The 16,867-nt window shown below is 33.2% G+C and overlaps 1 protein-coding gene across 5 annotated transcripts in view; it reads left to right on the top strand.

Moving 5' to 3' along the window:
* LOC114002819 (cadherin-10) overlaps positions 1-6,402 on the top strand; it is a 96,381-nt gene extending 89,979 nt beyond the window's left edge. For all 5 annotated transcript variants that reach the window (XM_027749118.2, XM_027749113.2, XM_027749112.2 and 2 more), the window contains 3 exons: positions 2,144-2,252; positions 4,162-4,413; positions 5,329-6,402. In XM_027749118.2, coding sequence (XP_027604919.1) covers positions 2,144-2,252; positions 4,162-4,413; positions 5,329-5,822 — 855 coding nt within the window. In that variant the 3' untranslated portion in view covers positions 5,823-6,402. The remainder of the gene's footprint in view (positions 1-2,143; positions 2,253-4,161; positions 4,414-5,328) is intronic.
* Positions 6,403-16,867: the final 10,465 nt, after the last annotated feature.

Raw genomic sequence — 16,867 nt, 5'->3', positions numbered from 1 at the left:
TTTACTTTTTTTACTCTGGCAAGAGAAAGTTTTTGAACTGCAAATTGATATACAGTTTCTAAAGAGTTCTGCTTTTTTTTTTCCCTTAATAGCACATTGTCTGTTCTGTTCTTTGTGCTGCATTTAAAAGCAAATATATAATGTATTTAAAAAAAAAAAAGTTTACTTAAACAGTTGATAGAACTGATGTTCAAAGATGACCTAACAAGCAGAAAGATGAATTTTGTTGGAATAAGCAGACTATACACAAAACTTGTTTCCACTTTGTAATCATTTTTTTAGCGGCTAACAACCCTTGTGACTACTTAGTTTCCTGACTGTTATCAAACAGTCCTTGGCTTTCCTGCAGTTACTGCTTTGCAGCATTGATAGCAAGAAGAAGCTACTTACCGTGGGTGTAACAGGGGTTTCCCATGGTTGACGGGTCTAAGAGAAAAAAACGGTGTTTGAAACCACATGTAAAACAGGATATATCACATTAAAAAAGCAGCCAATATTATCAGGAAATAATTTGCAAACTGTGCAACATAATGCTTTCAATTCTACATACTCTTTTTAAACGACAAGTATGGACACTTAGCAAATCAGTTTATTTTCATCAGCCTAACACCAAAAACTGACTATATTCATGGTCTCTAGTCAAGAAGTAAAATGGACTAGTGTTTTGTTGATATCTCTCAAGATTTATACGCTAATTACTCACACAATTAAAATATTCAAATAATTAAATAACTACTCAAATAATTAAAATATTCATTCTTGAAAAATAAACAATATTCTATGCTTGGATTATCAGTTTTGTTCATTTTATAAGGTATTGTATGTCATGTATGAAAATAGATTTAGAGAAAGGCAAAATGCCAGTTGAGAAAGCAAGGAAGCTGCTACATTAAAAGAAATACGATCCTTGCCTCATGAAGAAATTTATTGCTGTTTTCTGGATGGACAATAGAGAAGTTGGGAGTTAGTCATGCATTTGTTAAGGCAAACAGGAGTACATTGCAGTTGTTGATATTAAAGATGATCAGACCTGACAAAAGCTGTGATATGAAGAGAAATGATTGTATTTGAAAGAATTGGAAGAGGAAAAACAAACAGAGTTTAATGAGTATGCCACAGGGAATGAGTAGTGTTAAAAATTAGATGTAATTCCATGGTTGAAAAATCAGTGCAATTTAAAATGATGGATAAGAAGTGAAGAAGAAAAATGACCTAGACTAAAGATTAATCTATTTTTGGAAGTTAAACTTAAGAACATAACTGAACATTCAAGCATGCATGCACAAAAATCCATCCATAAGTTCATTTTTTATTGCTGTGATATAAAAAAAAGTCCCAGTCTGAAATTAAGCAATAAATATGCCAAAATGTAATTTGTTTGGGAAATAATATTTTTCCTCTCTTAGATATAGAAACTTCAGTGAAAAATGCCACACATTCACTCACTTGACAGATAAACAAATGCTGATAAAGGGCTTGCCATTACTTTCCCAAAAATACCCACAATTTTTTGTAGGCATTGGAGAAAACACTCAGCAGAAGTATTGAACTGACCTGATGTAGCTTACTTTGAGAATTGTGACACCTGATTCTCATCCCACTCTGAGGTTGAAATATAATCTAACTGGCATTTTTCATCTCAGGAATCATATTGGTGTATTTTGTTATAATAATAAATAGAAAAATCATGTTTAGAAACAAATGTTTTAATTTTGAAATTTAATTTGAAACTTTAACTTCCCTATCAGAAATATGTGTTTGATAAAATACCTTTTTTATCACAAAAACAAAAAACTTCCTGCGAATTACTGTCCTAGATTATGATTTGAACTTAAAATGATGAATCAGAGATGAAGAATAAAAACAGGCTACAGCTGAAACTATTTTTAGCAAGTTTTTCCACATATAGCTACAAAAATATAGGTGTACATGTACTGCCACATGAAAGATAAAGATGTCCTTGTGGGAAAATCTTATATAGTACACTTTTTTGATATTTGTTCAGTTACTATATTGTTAAATCAATGTGTCTGAATATTGTTATTTTAATATTTTTAATCTTCTTTGATGAGACAACTTTATCAAAAATCTAGATGTATGTGGGGTTTTTTTGTTGTTTGTTTGCTTGCTTTTTTTCCTACAGCTTATTCAAACCATAAGTGCAGTAGACAAAGATGACCCTCTCGGTGGACAAAAATTTTTCTTCAGTTTAGCTGCCGTTAACCCTAACTTCACTGTTCAGGATAATGAAGGTAATATTCACGCCTGTTTCAAGGAAGGAGTTTTATTTTTGCTGTCTCACTACATTCCTGAAATGTATTTGCTTTTGATGTCTATCAGTTGGTAGAGAAGCTGTGAAGATTGCTGCTAGCAAGAAAAATACTTTACCTGAATGTTTGAGGTTTAGGACTTCTACATTTTTATCTGTTTAAGGGAGGCAAAAGCGTGATAAAAAAAATTATAAAGAAAATCAGTATAAGTGTTGTCTTGGGGTGAAAGAGACATGAAATGCATGACTAAAGGAGAAAAAAAAAAAGCTTTCAAAAATGCTGGCAAGTTGAGATTTTTCACTTTAGCCTTCTGTCACATAGTTCTGATTCCCTTGGCCTTCTCTTTTACTTCTTTCTGACCATTAATATAAATAATGGTTTTGAGAACATAGCCACTTTGACTTTTCTTTTGATCCTTTGTCAATCTGTCTTTATCAGAGAAAATTTTCAGAAGCTTCTGTTGGGAAAGGAGGACTGTGTATTTTGGCCTTCTTTATAAGTATGACTAATTGAGAGGACTCTAGATTACAGAAGAAATAAATCAAGGGGAACATAGTATCAGTCTTCAAATGTGTTGCATGCATAAGGGCAATGGGAATAATCCTGATGATTTCAGGAAGTAATAGGCTGCAAACAACAGCAGAAAAAAATAATTCTAACACTAGGGAAGTGAAGACTTGAAATCAAATACTTTGGGTATCTTATAAAATCCCCAGCAGGAGAGGTATTTAAAGATCCATCAGATGCATAATTTTTATGTTGAGTGAAAAAAATAGCATAAAAAGACATAAAACCAATAGAGGGAAGCAATAAGGAAAACTTTGTCTTTCACATCTTGAAGTCTATGAAAAATTTAATATTTTAAACAAATATTATATCCTGATGACTAGGTCCTGTGTGCAGATAGGTATAGATCTTGCTCTTTATTTGCTATTTGCAATGATTTTCTTTCTTTTTGCACATGGGTTCTTTTCATTCAGCCTGAAGTTGGCTGTCAAGATAGCTAACCACTGAGCTGAAGCAATGCAAAAATACAATGAAAATTAAATTTTCCTTTTAGTGGAGACTAAACATTTATTTTCTCTCTTTTGGACTAAAAATTTAACAACTCTGGTGTTGGCTGACACTCTTGTGTTGTGGCTCTAACAATAGAAGAAGTAGTCTCCCTGTTATTCATTCCTTCTCTTCCTTTCCTTCCCTCTGGATGCTCAGTGAACAGCTTTTGATGCTGAAGCATACTGCACACAACTAAGATTTGTCTGCTACAGATACAGTTTAGTAAGTTCACTTCTCAAAAATATGCAGGTAAATCTATTGTCTTTCACATTTTCTGAATTACTAAGACAATTTCTATTAAAAAAAAAATCTACTCCATGTGCTAAGGTGCATAATTTATGGTTCTACAGTGTGTTGAAAATGTTTTGGTGTAGCAAATCTTACTCTGAGTTGACAGATAGCATTCTCATGGATGTTGTCACAGATGATCCATAGAAAGAATCTTTCAGAGCAGAGTGCTTGTTGAACTGTGTGAAGTGGAAGGTTACTTTTCCTCAGTTGGCCGCTGCATTTCAGGGCTTCAGCCCTGGACTATAACTATGTCACGCACCACATGCATTAATCTATAAAACATTTTAAGCTTTGAGAAATCCTCTTTTCAAATCACATGCAAAAGTGATGCAGAGGCACAGACACGCAGGCCAGATGTACCTAGAAAATTATAAATAGCTTTCTGATCAAATGGGAATGTTGTCAGAAAAAGAGAGCTATCACCATGATATCAGGAACTATTTCAAAGTGTAACTGCTGAGGTAAAATATGGTGGATTGCATCTACTATAAATTACATGTTTTATGTTCACATAGTCTACAACAATATATTTTAATCAATCTAGATAACACTGCCAGAATTTTGACAAGACGGAATGGCTTTAGTCGACATGAAATAAGTACTTACCTTCTACCAGTGGTGATATCGGACAACGACTACCCGATCCAGAGCAGCACGGGCACGCTGACCATTCGAGTGTGTGCCTGCGACAGCCGGGGGAACATGCAGTCCTGCAGTGCTGAGGCCTTGCTCCTCCCTGCCGGCCTCAGCACAGGGGCACTGGTTGCCATTCTCCTCTGCATCATTATCCTGCTAGGTAAGAAAAGAAATGCATCTTCCCCCACCCAGGAAGAAATATTTCAGGCCTGATTCATTTTACAAAGCTATGCAGGTTGATAAAATCAATGCTTTTGCAAGATAAAAAGGTTGATAAAATCAATAAAAAGGTTGATAAAATCAATGATTTTGCAAGAAGAATTTAACTATAGCTTGAAATGAAAAGAAAAAGAACCAAAAGCAAACTCTGTTTTTCTGTTAATTGGACACTGTAAATAAGAATTCAAGTCTCAGACTGTTAAAACTATCAGTGTGCAAACAGAAGCTCATTTATGTTCTTTTGTTAAGTTGATCAAAAAAAGAAATATCAGAGGGGAGGAATAGTATAATCAAAAACTGCTTTCATGTCTTTCATTTGAAATTTTTCTTGAGGAAATGTCTCTATTTAATAAACTATCTAAAGTCAACATACGGTATATATTTCACACATAATAAGACAGTAAACTGTATTCTTTTATATTAAAGCACTGTCTATCTATAGGTTTCTGCGCTGTAATTAAAAAAAAAAAACCCTCCATTTTGTGGTTTTCGGAATATCACTTAATGACCTATAATTCACCTCAAACCCAGTTTTTAACAGTGTACTTTGTGCTTGAAAAAGGGAAAATATCTTCAGAATAGGTCTGGCTTACTTAAAGCATATTACAGTTACAGAAGGAACATGCAGACAAGCTTGCGGTCCTGTAAAGCAGAGCACACAATTGGTGTGCAAAATAGCACTTTTTGATATAGACCTTACTGTGTTACCATAATACGGATAGAGGTGTTTATCCAGTTATCAGGCAGAAATGAGTTGCTGAAATGTAGCTGAAACATAGTTCTTGTACCTGGTGAATTTACTGCTAAGAAATTGTTGAATAGAAATCTTTACCCATTCTTTGTTTCTCTCTTTAAGTTATAGTGGTGCTATTTGCTGCTCTAAAGAGGCAACGAAAGAAGGAGCCTTTGATCCTCTCTAAAGAGGACATCAGAGACAACATTGTGAGTTATAATGATGAAGGCGGTGGAGAGGAAGACACCCAAGCCTTTGATATTGGCACACTGAGGAATCCTGCAGCTATTGAAGATAAGAAGCTTCGACGAGACATTATCCCTGAAACATTATTTGTACCACGCAGGACTCCTTCGGCACCAGACAACACAGATGTCCGAGATTTCATTAACCAAAGGCTAAAAGAGCATGACACTGATCCTTCCGCACCGCCGTATGACTCGCTTGCAACCTATGCCTATGAAGGAAACGATTCAATAGCTGAATCTTTGAGCTCCTTGGAGTCAGGTACTACTGAAGGAGACCAAAACTATGATTACCTCCGAGAATGGGGCCCTCGGTTTAATAAGCTAGCTGAGATGTACGGTGGAGGAGAAAGTGACAAAGACACTTCTTAACCTACAGTAGCTTCATTTTTTTTTCCTTTGAGTGGAAGTAATTTTACAGACACCTTCTGCACTCAACAGTATTTAACATTCAGGAAATTTTTCCTGCCACTCAGCACAATGGTTTCCTTTTAAAATTTGTTTTAAACTTGTACATTAATGTCATTCATTCTTTCTAGTAGGATGCCACTTGGAATATATACAACATTTTATTTAATCAACTTCCAAGAGCCAAAGCTATGGAAATTCAGTGTTGTCCATTTTAGTAAGTAAAATAAACAATATCTTACCTTCAGAAATTTGAACAGGGTGATAATCCCTTAAGCAACCTCATGTACAAGCCGCTTCTGTTAGGTACATGTCCTATCCCTGCAAGTGCAGCTTTTAAGATGGCAAAGAAGAAAAAATCCAATATGTCCTGTTCTGTACATTAAAATAAAACAAAATGTACACGTGGTGTTAATAAGTGTAATATGCAGCTGGTTTAAAAAAAAAAGTTTGTGCAACTTCATTTCATCAAATTCTATCTGCCAATGTTTTATATTTATATTTTTGTATTTATTTTTAAAAAATAAACCAGTTTTTACAACTATGTTGCTGCTTGCCTGCCTGTTCTGGCCATGAATTTCAATCTTGAAGAGAACACGGAATTTCTCCAAAGCCAACTGCTCGTACTTGTGTACTGCAGTATTCACCATACATACCACACAGTCTGAAGTGCTTGTATTCACTGAGAGAGGATCAAGTTATAGACTTGTTTGTTTGCTCAAAAGCGCTACTTCTTGCAGTTTAATGTTTAAGAGAATTTTTTTTTTTATTTTTGCACTCAACTAATCATATTCTAGACTAGAAGGATGAATTACTGTTTTGTCACGACTTGAATTGCCTTATTTTAAAAACATGCTTGCACACAACTAATCTATCCAGATAGATAAAATTAGTTTCAAAATCTCAATTTATTTATTCTATAGTTCACCATTCTGAATCATAATTGCATGATTAGAGATGGTCTGTAACTGCAATGGATAAAGTGTAAAAATATATTTAAATAATCATTTTTAAGCTCCATTTTTCCAAAGACAAATCATTTGATGACAAACCACTGTGTGTTGTATTATAACCACCTGAGATAACCTAATCTCCTTTAAAGCTGTCAGTCTGAAGACTGGGAAACTGTCAGTAAAACTAGCACAGCCCCCACTCAATTTACTGAGATTTAGGATATTTTGGAAAAGTCTAGTAAAAAGAAACCTGACCAATGAGCCAACTGTAACCAAAATTATACTTCAGTTATCACAAAACTAAGGAGGTATCCAAAAACATTTTAAAATGTCTCTTTTCTCTTTTTTCTTTCAATTTTTTGGTTACATAAATTTTATACTAAACAAACACTGCAATTTTGAAAGATTGCTGAGATTAAATAATTTCAGAGCAAAAGCAGGATGTCATAAGGTTTGTATTAGTTACTGTGGGAGAAACACATTTGAAGGATAATCCCTCCTCTGTTTCTCTTTACTTACTGGCTTAAAAAACAAGATATATTGTAAATATATTAGTCCTTTGAAAAGTGGAATGCTGCATTCTCATTTGGTTGGATATTTCAGTCTCCTTAATGGACTGATTAAACCCAATGAAGTTGAAAGCCGAATGCAGTACCATTATGCAAGCTATTTTGGTGCAATGGAGATCAAATTTTTATTGACTTGATATCAAGTTAAGCTATTTGATCTATTAAGAAATTGTGAATATAATGGATTTTTCCTCATTTCACTCAATAATATTTTCATTAACTAAGGATTTTTTATATTTCTTACTAGAAAATTATTCTGAAAATATTAAGAAACATCTTACATGATCGGCATGACAAAGTTTTGCAGAAGTCTTACAGGTGATACAAACGGTTGATCTTCTTAATAATTATGTAGTGAATGGGACCTAATTTTTTTTTACTTTCAAATCTCCATTACTCCTTCAATAACATGTAATAGGAAGAAATAAAAAAAGAATATTCATCCATTAAAATCATAAATAGACAAAAAACACTATTTCAAAACTATTTTCTATCTACAGTAACATTGAGATCAGTGACACCCTAAGTGTTTAACCGAGTATGTCGTAGGACAGAAAATAAAATAGACTGTAAAGCAGCTGGGTTTTTACCTCTTTACTGAAACCAAAACTTTGCTTAAATAGGTCCAGACAACACTTTCAGATATAACTCTGTAAAAATCTCTGTTTTGTTTCCAGAAAGAAAAAACAAATGCACATAGCTCCCTCGTTCTTCATACTTATCAGCAAGATAAGCAAGCAAAATAAGACTCTATTATTTTGATTTGCATTACAGTACTAATTTCCAAATAAAAACTACATAGAAATTTTTGTCGACCACTATGTTTAGGGAAGTTATTTTATAACTGTTCAGCAGAATCTGAGTCGCATTGTGAAAGTATAAACAATATATAAACATAGCCATAACATTATTATATAATTAGTATAAATGAAAATTTCTTTTACTTGTTGCCATATCCTTGGAGATTTATTCCCCAGCACATTTTAGGAAAAGCTAAACCCAAATTTCATTTCAGCACTATAGATGTTACTCTGCATGTAGAATTTCACCGTACAAATAGATATACCATTTTACTGCACAATACTTCAACATAGTGAAAGTGTGCACAGGAACATGAAGTCATCTGTGCAGACAAATCATTAGACAGTCATAATTCATTGTCATATCTGATATATTTTGGGACCTGTATCACTTGAGCAACTGATTCTGGTCCTTAATATTCCATGCAGTAACAGAATAGTCCACAATGTTCTCCAAGGTCTAATACACCATGGATGAGTCACAACATCTTAGTCAAGTGTAAGGCCATATAGGAAAAGTTAAATGCCATGAGTATCATATGCCATGAAAAGGGAAAAGAAAGCAATCAAGGGCACTATCACAATGGCTTCTTATGGTGTCAGAATAGTGAGGAATTGGAAAGTGAAACTCCTAGACAGTTTAAAATGGAGAAAATATAAAACAGGATGCTTGCTTCCCAAGTGGCACGTCCTCAGCCTAGCCACATAAGATTGTATGAAACTTTACAAAGCATAACAACATGTAGTAAACAAGATCCCAATATTGTTTACTCTGAATGAATTTTCTATATGTTCTTAAGACAAAAATGTCACAGGACCACAGAAAAGAAAGAAAAGACATTAATATTGCATTTCAGGTGGAACTTACAAAGCAGACCTTCTCAATGTTTAAAAATTCAGAATTGTATCAAAACTACTCCAGTCACTGGACCCCCAGGAGACAGTGAATTCTTACAGTTTGTTGCAAGAAATTTTTTTTTTTTAATGGATTTTATGGAGGCAGATGTGTACAAGATCCTATGTTAAAAACAACAATGAAAAAGGTAGTATTTCAGAGGGCCTTCAGGGAAAAGGTTGATAGTAGGAACTGTCTGAGCAGAGTGAAAAACCCAAGAGAATAAAACAAGCCCCTAAACCAACAAAATCCTCACACTGCACATGGTCAGGTCAATATTCACCAGGTGCCAGATCCGTATATGCAGATCTTTTTCACTCTTTCACTCTTATAAGGTATCTCATTTTCGCAATTTGTCCTTCAATCATATGTAATACTATTCCCAGGCCAAACTATTTATCAATTACATTACTGTCTGTAAAGAGTTTACGCCTCATTCCTCTCACTCATTGTCCAGTGTGACTTTGTTGCCTTTGAATCAGAGGTTCTTATAATGATTTTTTAAAATTCTTCTTATTCTACATGTCACACAAAGTTGAAAGAAAGAGAACCAAATTTGCTACATTATTCTCCTTCAACCCTGTTCTTATAATTTGATTCGACTGGGTTAACTACAAAAACACTTGTTACTGGCTACAGAGCTGCTTGTTATGCTAATCGCAGAATCACAGAATATTCTGAGTTGGAAGGGTCCCAAAAAGACCATCATGAATGATGGAGAAAATTAAATCCAGTCATTGCTCTGAGTTGCTTCAGACTGTTTAGCCCTTATTCATCAGAAATAAAATTTCTGATAGTGTTCCTCTAGGTTTATCCAACATTTGGGAAAAAGTAAATACTCTCTTTTGGTACATCATTAAATACTGAAAAGAAAAATCAACTAACCTTTTAGGAAGCTACTTAGTAAAATACATCTGATATAGGAATATCAACAATAGAGTTTAGGTTTCCTTACTTTTTGTCAAATAAGTGAACTAGAAATCTGACAATAAAAGTTACCTGAAGCCTTCAAACACTATTACTTGAACAGCACAGAAATCATCCAGCAGCAATCTGTTCACAGCAAGATGCGCAAGATGCTAAAACAATTTCATTTACTCATAACAGTGTTATCTATTATGTCCAAAACCATTACGTAAATAGCAAACATAAAGAGGTTATAGCAAATATAAGGAGACGTGAATACAATTTTTTTGGGGAACAAAATATCCTAGGCTTCTCTATTGTCTCTCCAGTTTTTCAGAGGCTTATTTAAATTCTATACTAATACAATTAAACTGACTGAAAAGTCATTTCTACATGACAGAAGATGTAAAATCCAGAAATAACAACATCAGAATTCATAAATACAATAAGCTGGCCAGACTTTTTTAAAATTCTTTTGTTTTTTTCTTCTTCACATTGTTGTTTTCATTTTAAAGGAATATAATCAACCATGAGATCAAAATGACAGTTTTTAAGTCAACATTTTTTCTGAATAAGTTTCTTTTTTTAAAAAAAAATAGAACATTTAACTTTTGAGAAAATTTGGCAACCTTAGTGAACAATAAAAATTAAAAATCTATTTGAAAAGAAATATGAAATAGTCCATCTTTGATTTTTGACTACAAACCAGAGATCATTTATATTTTGAGCTTATACCTAGAAAAATAATTCTGTACATTTCCATTAACATTTGCAAAACAATATTTTGATTATTGATTAAGAATTGCAAGGAAAGCATTTTCTAAATACATTTGCACCCATGTTTAGGTACTGTGTGTGGAAACTTTGGGCAAAACTTTTTGAGAGAAGTAGAACAAATTCTAATTTATTATATTCACCAAAAGAACAGAGGGAAGTCAGCAGTTAAATCTAGAAAGTAGCTTTTATGTTCCAAAGAGGTGATAGGTTATAGGATGACAAAGTAACTTGACTTCCAGCTCTACAGTCACAGACAGTGCAGCAAATACAAGAAATCAATTAATTAGTAATGCCTGAAAAGTTTTGGAAGCCATAACACTGTTGACAAACTTTAATTTACAGAGGAACATTGTATTTTATATAGGTGCATAAAGAATATCTCCATCATAACGCACATCTCTATTATGTAACTCCCCACATGAATTTTGTAATGGTAAAAAATTACAGAAGTACTGAATTGTTGTAATTTTGGCTGGTTTCTGGATAGTGTGGTAATCTGCTTGTTCACAAGGATAGAAAGTCAGAAGATCTGACCACTTACATTTACATGCCATGAATTAAGACAGTCATAACTTTTACATATAAAGGAGGGAATTTCAGGTTTCATAGTCTGTTTAGCTTTCCCATACATGTTTGACAAGGTCTGTCATCAACACTCCTAAAGAAATTAGGCTGAAAAGTCTTCTCCTCAACAAAATACAGAAAATCAAATAGATATTCAGTGGTCCTAGTAGAGGAAGGACAGAAGTGGAATTCTTCATGATCTGATCTTCTGATCTGGAAAAGGAGATGACTAATGGGGTAAGACAGCTTATTTAAGATTGTTATTAGGACCAGTTAATAAAAAGGCCATTCAAAAGAATGGGAAGAGATGGTGTGATGCGACAGAGTTATTCACAAATGAGATCTTGTACTCATAATAGCTAATTCTGTGAAAACCTTGCCTCAGAATTAAGCAAATAAAGGAAATAATATATTAAGAATTATTAGAAAGAATAAAAAATCCTCTGCTACTGACTATGCCCTTATATGGAAGGTTTTATTGCTGTCATTAGCATATTCTCCCCCAGACAAAATATTCTCCATCTAGCAAAGATAAAGAGGAAAAGGGATGATCAAAATGAAAAAATGGTTTCTTTATAAGGAACAATAAGGCAGACTAGCATTCTCCAGCTGACAAGAGATAGATATCTATGAAAACAAGGATGAGATGGAGGATCTACTATTCACTGTGCTTTTAATAATAGAAGCAGGAATCTTCTAGTAAAAACAACAAATAGCAGGTTCAAAAAGAAGAAAAAGAGTTATTTTTCAGATACAAAAGACACTTAAGGTTGTGGAGTTACTTTCTGCAAGATTTTAGAGATGCTAATTGCTTAAATACATTACAAAATTGTCGAAAGAAATGTTTCAAAAGCCCATCCATGTAACTTATAATCATAAGAAGCCCTGGACTTTTTTATTGACAGTGATCATAGAAGTAACTTCTATATGTAAGTATCACTACATGCTTACTTTATGCATGTTACTTTACTCTCCCTAACCACTCACAGCTGGCCACCATCAAAGACAGGCTCAATAAACCTTCTAGTGCAATGATGTTCTCATTTTTACAACATTCCCCCTGCCATCAAAAACAAATCCCACCATATAATTCTCAATGCAAACGGATCAACAATCCTTGACATTCTTTTTATATATCTGCGACTACTGCTGAACCATCAGGGGATAATTTTCCAGAAAATGTTCTAACAGAAGCAGAAGAGAAGTAGATCGACAACATGCTAGATGGCATTGATAGAAAAACTCTATTTCACCTTCATTACAGGTATGTTTTAATATAAGTGGGGTCAAAATACAAATTTATTCAAAGAAAATATAGTGGGTACATTTTCAAGACATTGCTGGCATAACAGCTAACAAACACTAGATTTAATGTGACTAAATTTAAATTTTCATTGAAAATATTTCACTCTGTATAAAAGTCCATCAAACACAGTCAAGGATATATAGTTAATTTAGCTGCCATAAGCATCACTTTATTTAGTAACAGAAGTTGGTAAAATTTGTTGGTAACTCAGAGGCCGATGAAAACTATTACTGGAAGGAAACTGTTGTCCGTCTGTCTGTCCTCCAAATTACTCATGTTTGAGAAGCATTGTTTCCTTGCTACTCTTTATCAATTAATTCAAGGCAAAATAGAATCTAAAGAAAATATTATTTCTAACTTTGATATTCTATATATATGTACAGGTATGTATGTGTGTTCTAGATAAACATATGTACACGTGCAAAAAATATATGCATGAAAAGGGAAACAAACATTTCATTCCTATTAACAAGACACACGTTTAGAAATGTCACAGTAACCTTTTTAAATGACACTCCCAGCAGAGAAACTTCAGACAACTCCTATGCACAATTACACCAAAGATATATAAACCTTCCTGCATCAACATCTCAGAACAGCGACCTGAAGAGCCTTGGTATAAATGAGACTGGAAAACAGAAAAAAAGAAAATCATGAAGGTTTTCTTGTGACCTTTAATTATATCATTTGAAAAACAGTTCTTGTAAAAAAACGGTCCTTTGTAGCTAAGGGCTCAGTCTGGCCTTCTTCCATACTAGTGCACTGCTGAGAGAGAAAAAAACCTTCTTCCTTATTGCAAATTTCCTTATATTCCAAATATTATGATAACTCCTACTCTCCCCTATCGTAGTTCATCTTGTTCTATTTTTCTCAGTTACACACCAGCTGGACTTGTTTTGGAAATGGTTTGAGGCTACTGTATAATGACTATTTTGTGTAGAGATTTGCCTCATTTCATACTGAGATTGTCACTGGTAGTGAAAATGCTCCAAAAAAACCCCTTACACTACCCAGGTAGCAGTTTTCTATTTCTACTTCAACCAGAGAGTCTTTAAATAAAATAAATATTAGTAATCATAACCTACATAGTTTTGAATTTCTGAGCTCCAAGCTTGTGGCAAAACCATCAATCCTTAAGACCGTGAAATCACAGCTACATATCTCAGCTAGAAGGTGTTTTTATCCTTTAGTAGTTATTCTTCAGGTCTTATTTTAAAAGAAATATAAATACACCTTTTAGGCCATAAAGATTTTTATGACTAAATTAGTTGCCAAACACTCATCTTCTATAGTGCTGAGCACAATAGGCATTCTGGGGAAAAAAAAAAGAAAAACCAACAAAAAAACCCAAAAAACAAACAACAACAAAAAAACCCCAAACCAACACAAACTAAACAAAACAAACAAAAAAACCCACACAAAAACCCAAACAAAAAACCCCAAAAAACAAACAAACAAAAACCCAAAACCAACAAAAAACCAAAACAAAACAAATAAAAAAACAAAACAAAAACCCACAAAAACAAAACAAATAAAAAAATCCCAAAACAAAAAACACAAAAACAAACAAAAACAAAAAAAAGAAAACAAAAAAAAAAACAAAAAAAAAATTAAAAAAAGGCAAAAAAAACAACAAAAAGCAAAATCAAAATAAAAAAACCCACAAAAAAACCCAACAAAAAAACCAAAACAAATAAAAAAAAAAAAAAAAAAAAAACACAAAAAAACCCAAACAAAAATCAAAATCAAAACATATGATTAAAACTCACCCATAACACACACCTAAAAGAAAGAAAAAAGTACAACCTCAATAACAACATATCCTGAGTTACCTTTACAATTTTAATTTGCCTCTAATTATGTTAACTATAATACTGTTTTTGAGTATGATGCCCATTAGTATGTGATGAAATTAATCAGATTTTTTGTCTGAAGTTCCAGTTTTCCTGTATTGTAATGTGTAAGGAACCATTTCATAAGTAAAATTTGCAAATGTGACTGTTCCAAGACTCCCTTGTAGTTTTAACATTTTTAAAAATTGGAGTGTATTTGAAATGTAAGGAAAACTTGTTTGCTTCTTTGTCTCATGTAAATAAGGGTCTACCAGATTATTCTTTTCTGAAAAATAGAATCTTCTGTTAATATTAATAAAACTTTGGAGTTCTTTGCTGCTATATAGCAGGATAAAAAAAAAACAACCTTCAAATATAAAACAAAAAAGGAAGCCTTGCTATCAGCAGAGACATAAAAGTAAATTATGTTTCCTAAAATTCCAGTTCATAGGTAAAAATAGGATTGAATAATAAATTGCAAGTATTCTTAAAATAGATTTAGCAATTTTACTCTATTTATTCCTTTCTGACAGCACATTAAGAAACCCCCAAATAAAACTGTCTTGTTGTTGTCATTCTATTCATAGATCTGACCAGTAGTATAGGCCTTCCCTCTACTCCTAAGAACTGTCAGAACAATATCAAATATATAATATGAAATTGCTTACATAAAGTGTTGTAGTCTTATACATTTTGTTCAGGAAACAACATTTTTGCAGATGTAAAACATGCTTCCAATCTGAAATGGTGTTTTTTAGCTAGGAAGTAAACAGTCCTTGGTGCATCAACGTTCTAAATTCATATTTTTGTAGTTCCAGAGTGACAAACATACTTGATATGTCATTACAGAAGGATGTTAGTTCTTTCAACATCAAGTACAGCATTTTACAAAATAAGCAAAGCCCATCTATTCTTCCATAATGCCTCAACACTATTAAAATGAATGCCAGTAAGCTTTACCGAAGGTGCCTCAAATCAGATTTGAGAGTAACATTAAAGAACTGTAACAGGAAGAACAAAGGAAAACTTTCTCAAAGCTTTTTGTAAGAAATAAACAAAACAACTCACAGAGCTTACAAGAATCTGAACAGTTAAGTTTCAGCTTTGTAGTTATTTATCAACTTTGTCTATTCCAATGAAAACAAAATATTTCTGTGATTACATTGATTAATTTAATTAATGTAAGTAAAAGCAATAGTAATCAACAATCATGTGTGCAGATAAAGTCTGTTTAAGCCCACTGAAAATAACTCCTCCTGGTCACTGTCAGCTATTTATGTATTTCTAAGCCATTTAATGCGCAATTATCTTACATAAGATATTAAGGAAAAAGCAATCCATGTTTAAAAGGAAAATGTCAGACAGGGGAGGGGAGCAGTCTAGTTTTTGCCTAACAACCAAATGCTGTGAAATGAATTAATATCAATTCATGCAGCCACTGATGGTTGAATATAATTCCTTCTTATTTCAAAAGTAGTGAAAGCTGAACAATGTTTTTTATTGATTTTTGTGCAGTGTTATTACAGGAAAAAGTAATAAAATAACGTAGCAATAAAATATTGTTTTGTCACTCGCAAAAATGGCTGATGTTTCCTTCTCTCACTGGTTTCAGCTTTATTTCTTGCAGTGGATGTACCCCAAATAGATTCAGTTCAGTTCTGACAAGCATGAAAGAGTCATTCAAAGCCTAATTGAATGTTTTTCAGCCCTTGTCCCTTCTGGTGCCACTGCTGATGTAGAAGAAAGTAGAGCCCTAAGTCAGAAGACAACTTTTATGTAATTTCAGCAGCATCCAATTTGAGTTAATCAGGACCATTTACTTTATGACTTCTGAGTGCTTCATCTCTTCTGTAACTATAGTGGGTTTTATCATGCACAATCAAAGAAGTAGAACATGCAAATATAAAAACATATGAACAAATAAAACCTTCTACTAAAATAGTTTCCGAGAAACCAGTGTGTACAAGGTAAAAATCAACTTGTTTATTCATTCTGAAATTCTACCATTCCCTTTTTTGTTTTTCAATACAGAAGAAGTCACAGAGTTTTAAAAAGAAAAACATTGTACTGGATTTTTCAATTGTCTTCTTCAGCAGAGATGGGAACTAATTAACCTGCGTTCTAGGCATGAGGGGGACTGAGTTTGAAAAGCTGTAAGAGATTCTACCGTTATGTCCTGGTGTACCTTTGAAGAGAAGCATCATTAATTCACTTTAGTGGCATCTATCACAGGTGGATAAGGAGAATAACAAGAATAGGGAAAAGACAATAGAAGTCTGAAGTCTGTGACCCTTTCCTGATTCATACAATCAGAAGCAGTATAGCAATTGTTTTACTCTCAGAAAACTAAGACTGAAGACTACCTGTATCTCTGGCTGGCATTACTATGGCAGAAGTTGACCCATAT

Source organism: Pipra filicauda, unplaced genomic scaffold (assembly GCF_003945595.2).
Source record: "Pipra filicauda isolate LSUMZ 115617 unplaced genomic scaffold, ASM394559v2 scaffold99_size2403431_pilon, whole genome shotgun sequence".
NCBI classification, from domain to species: Eukaryota; Metazoa; Chordata; class Aves; order Passeriformes; family Pipridae; genus Pipra; species Pipra filicauda.
The sequence above is the reverse complement of the archived record's forward strand: the minus strand, read 5'-3'. Positions and strand labels throughout refer to the sequence as shown.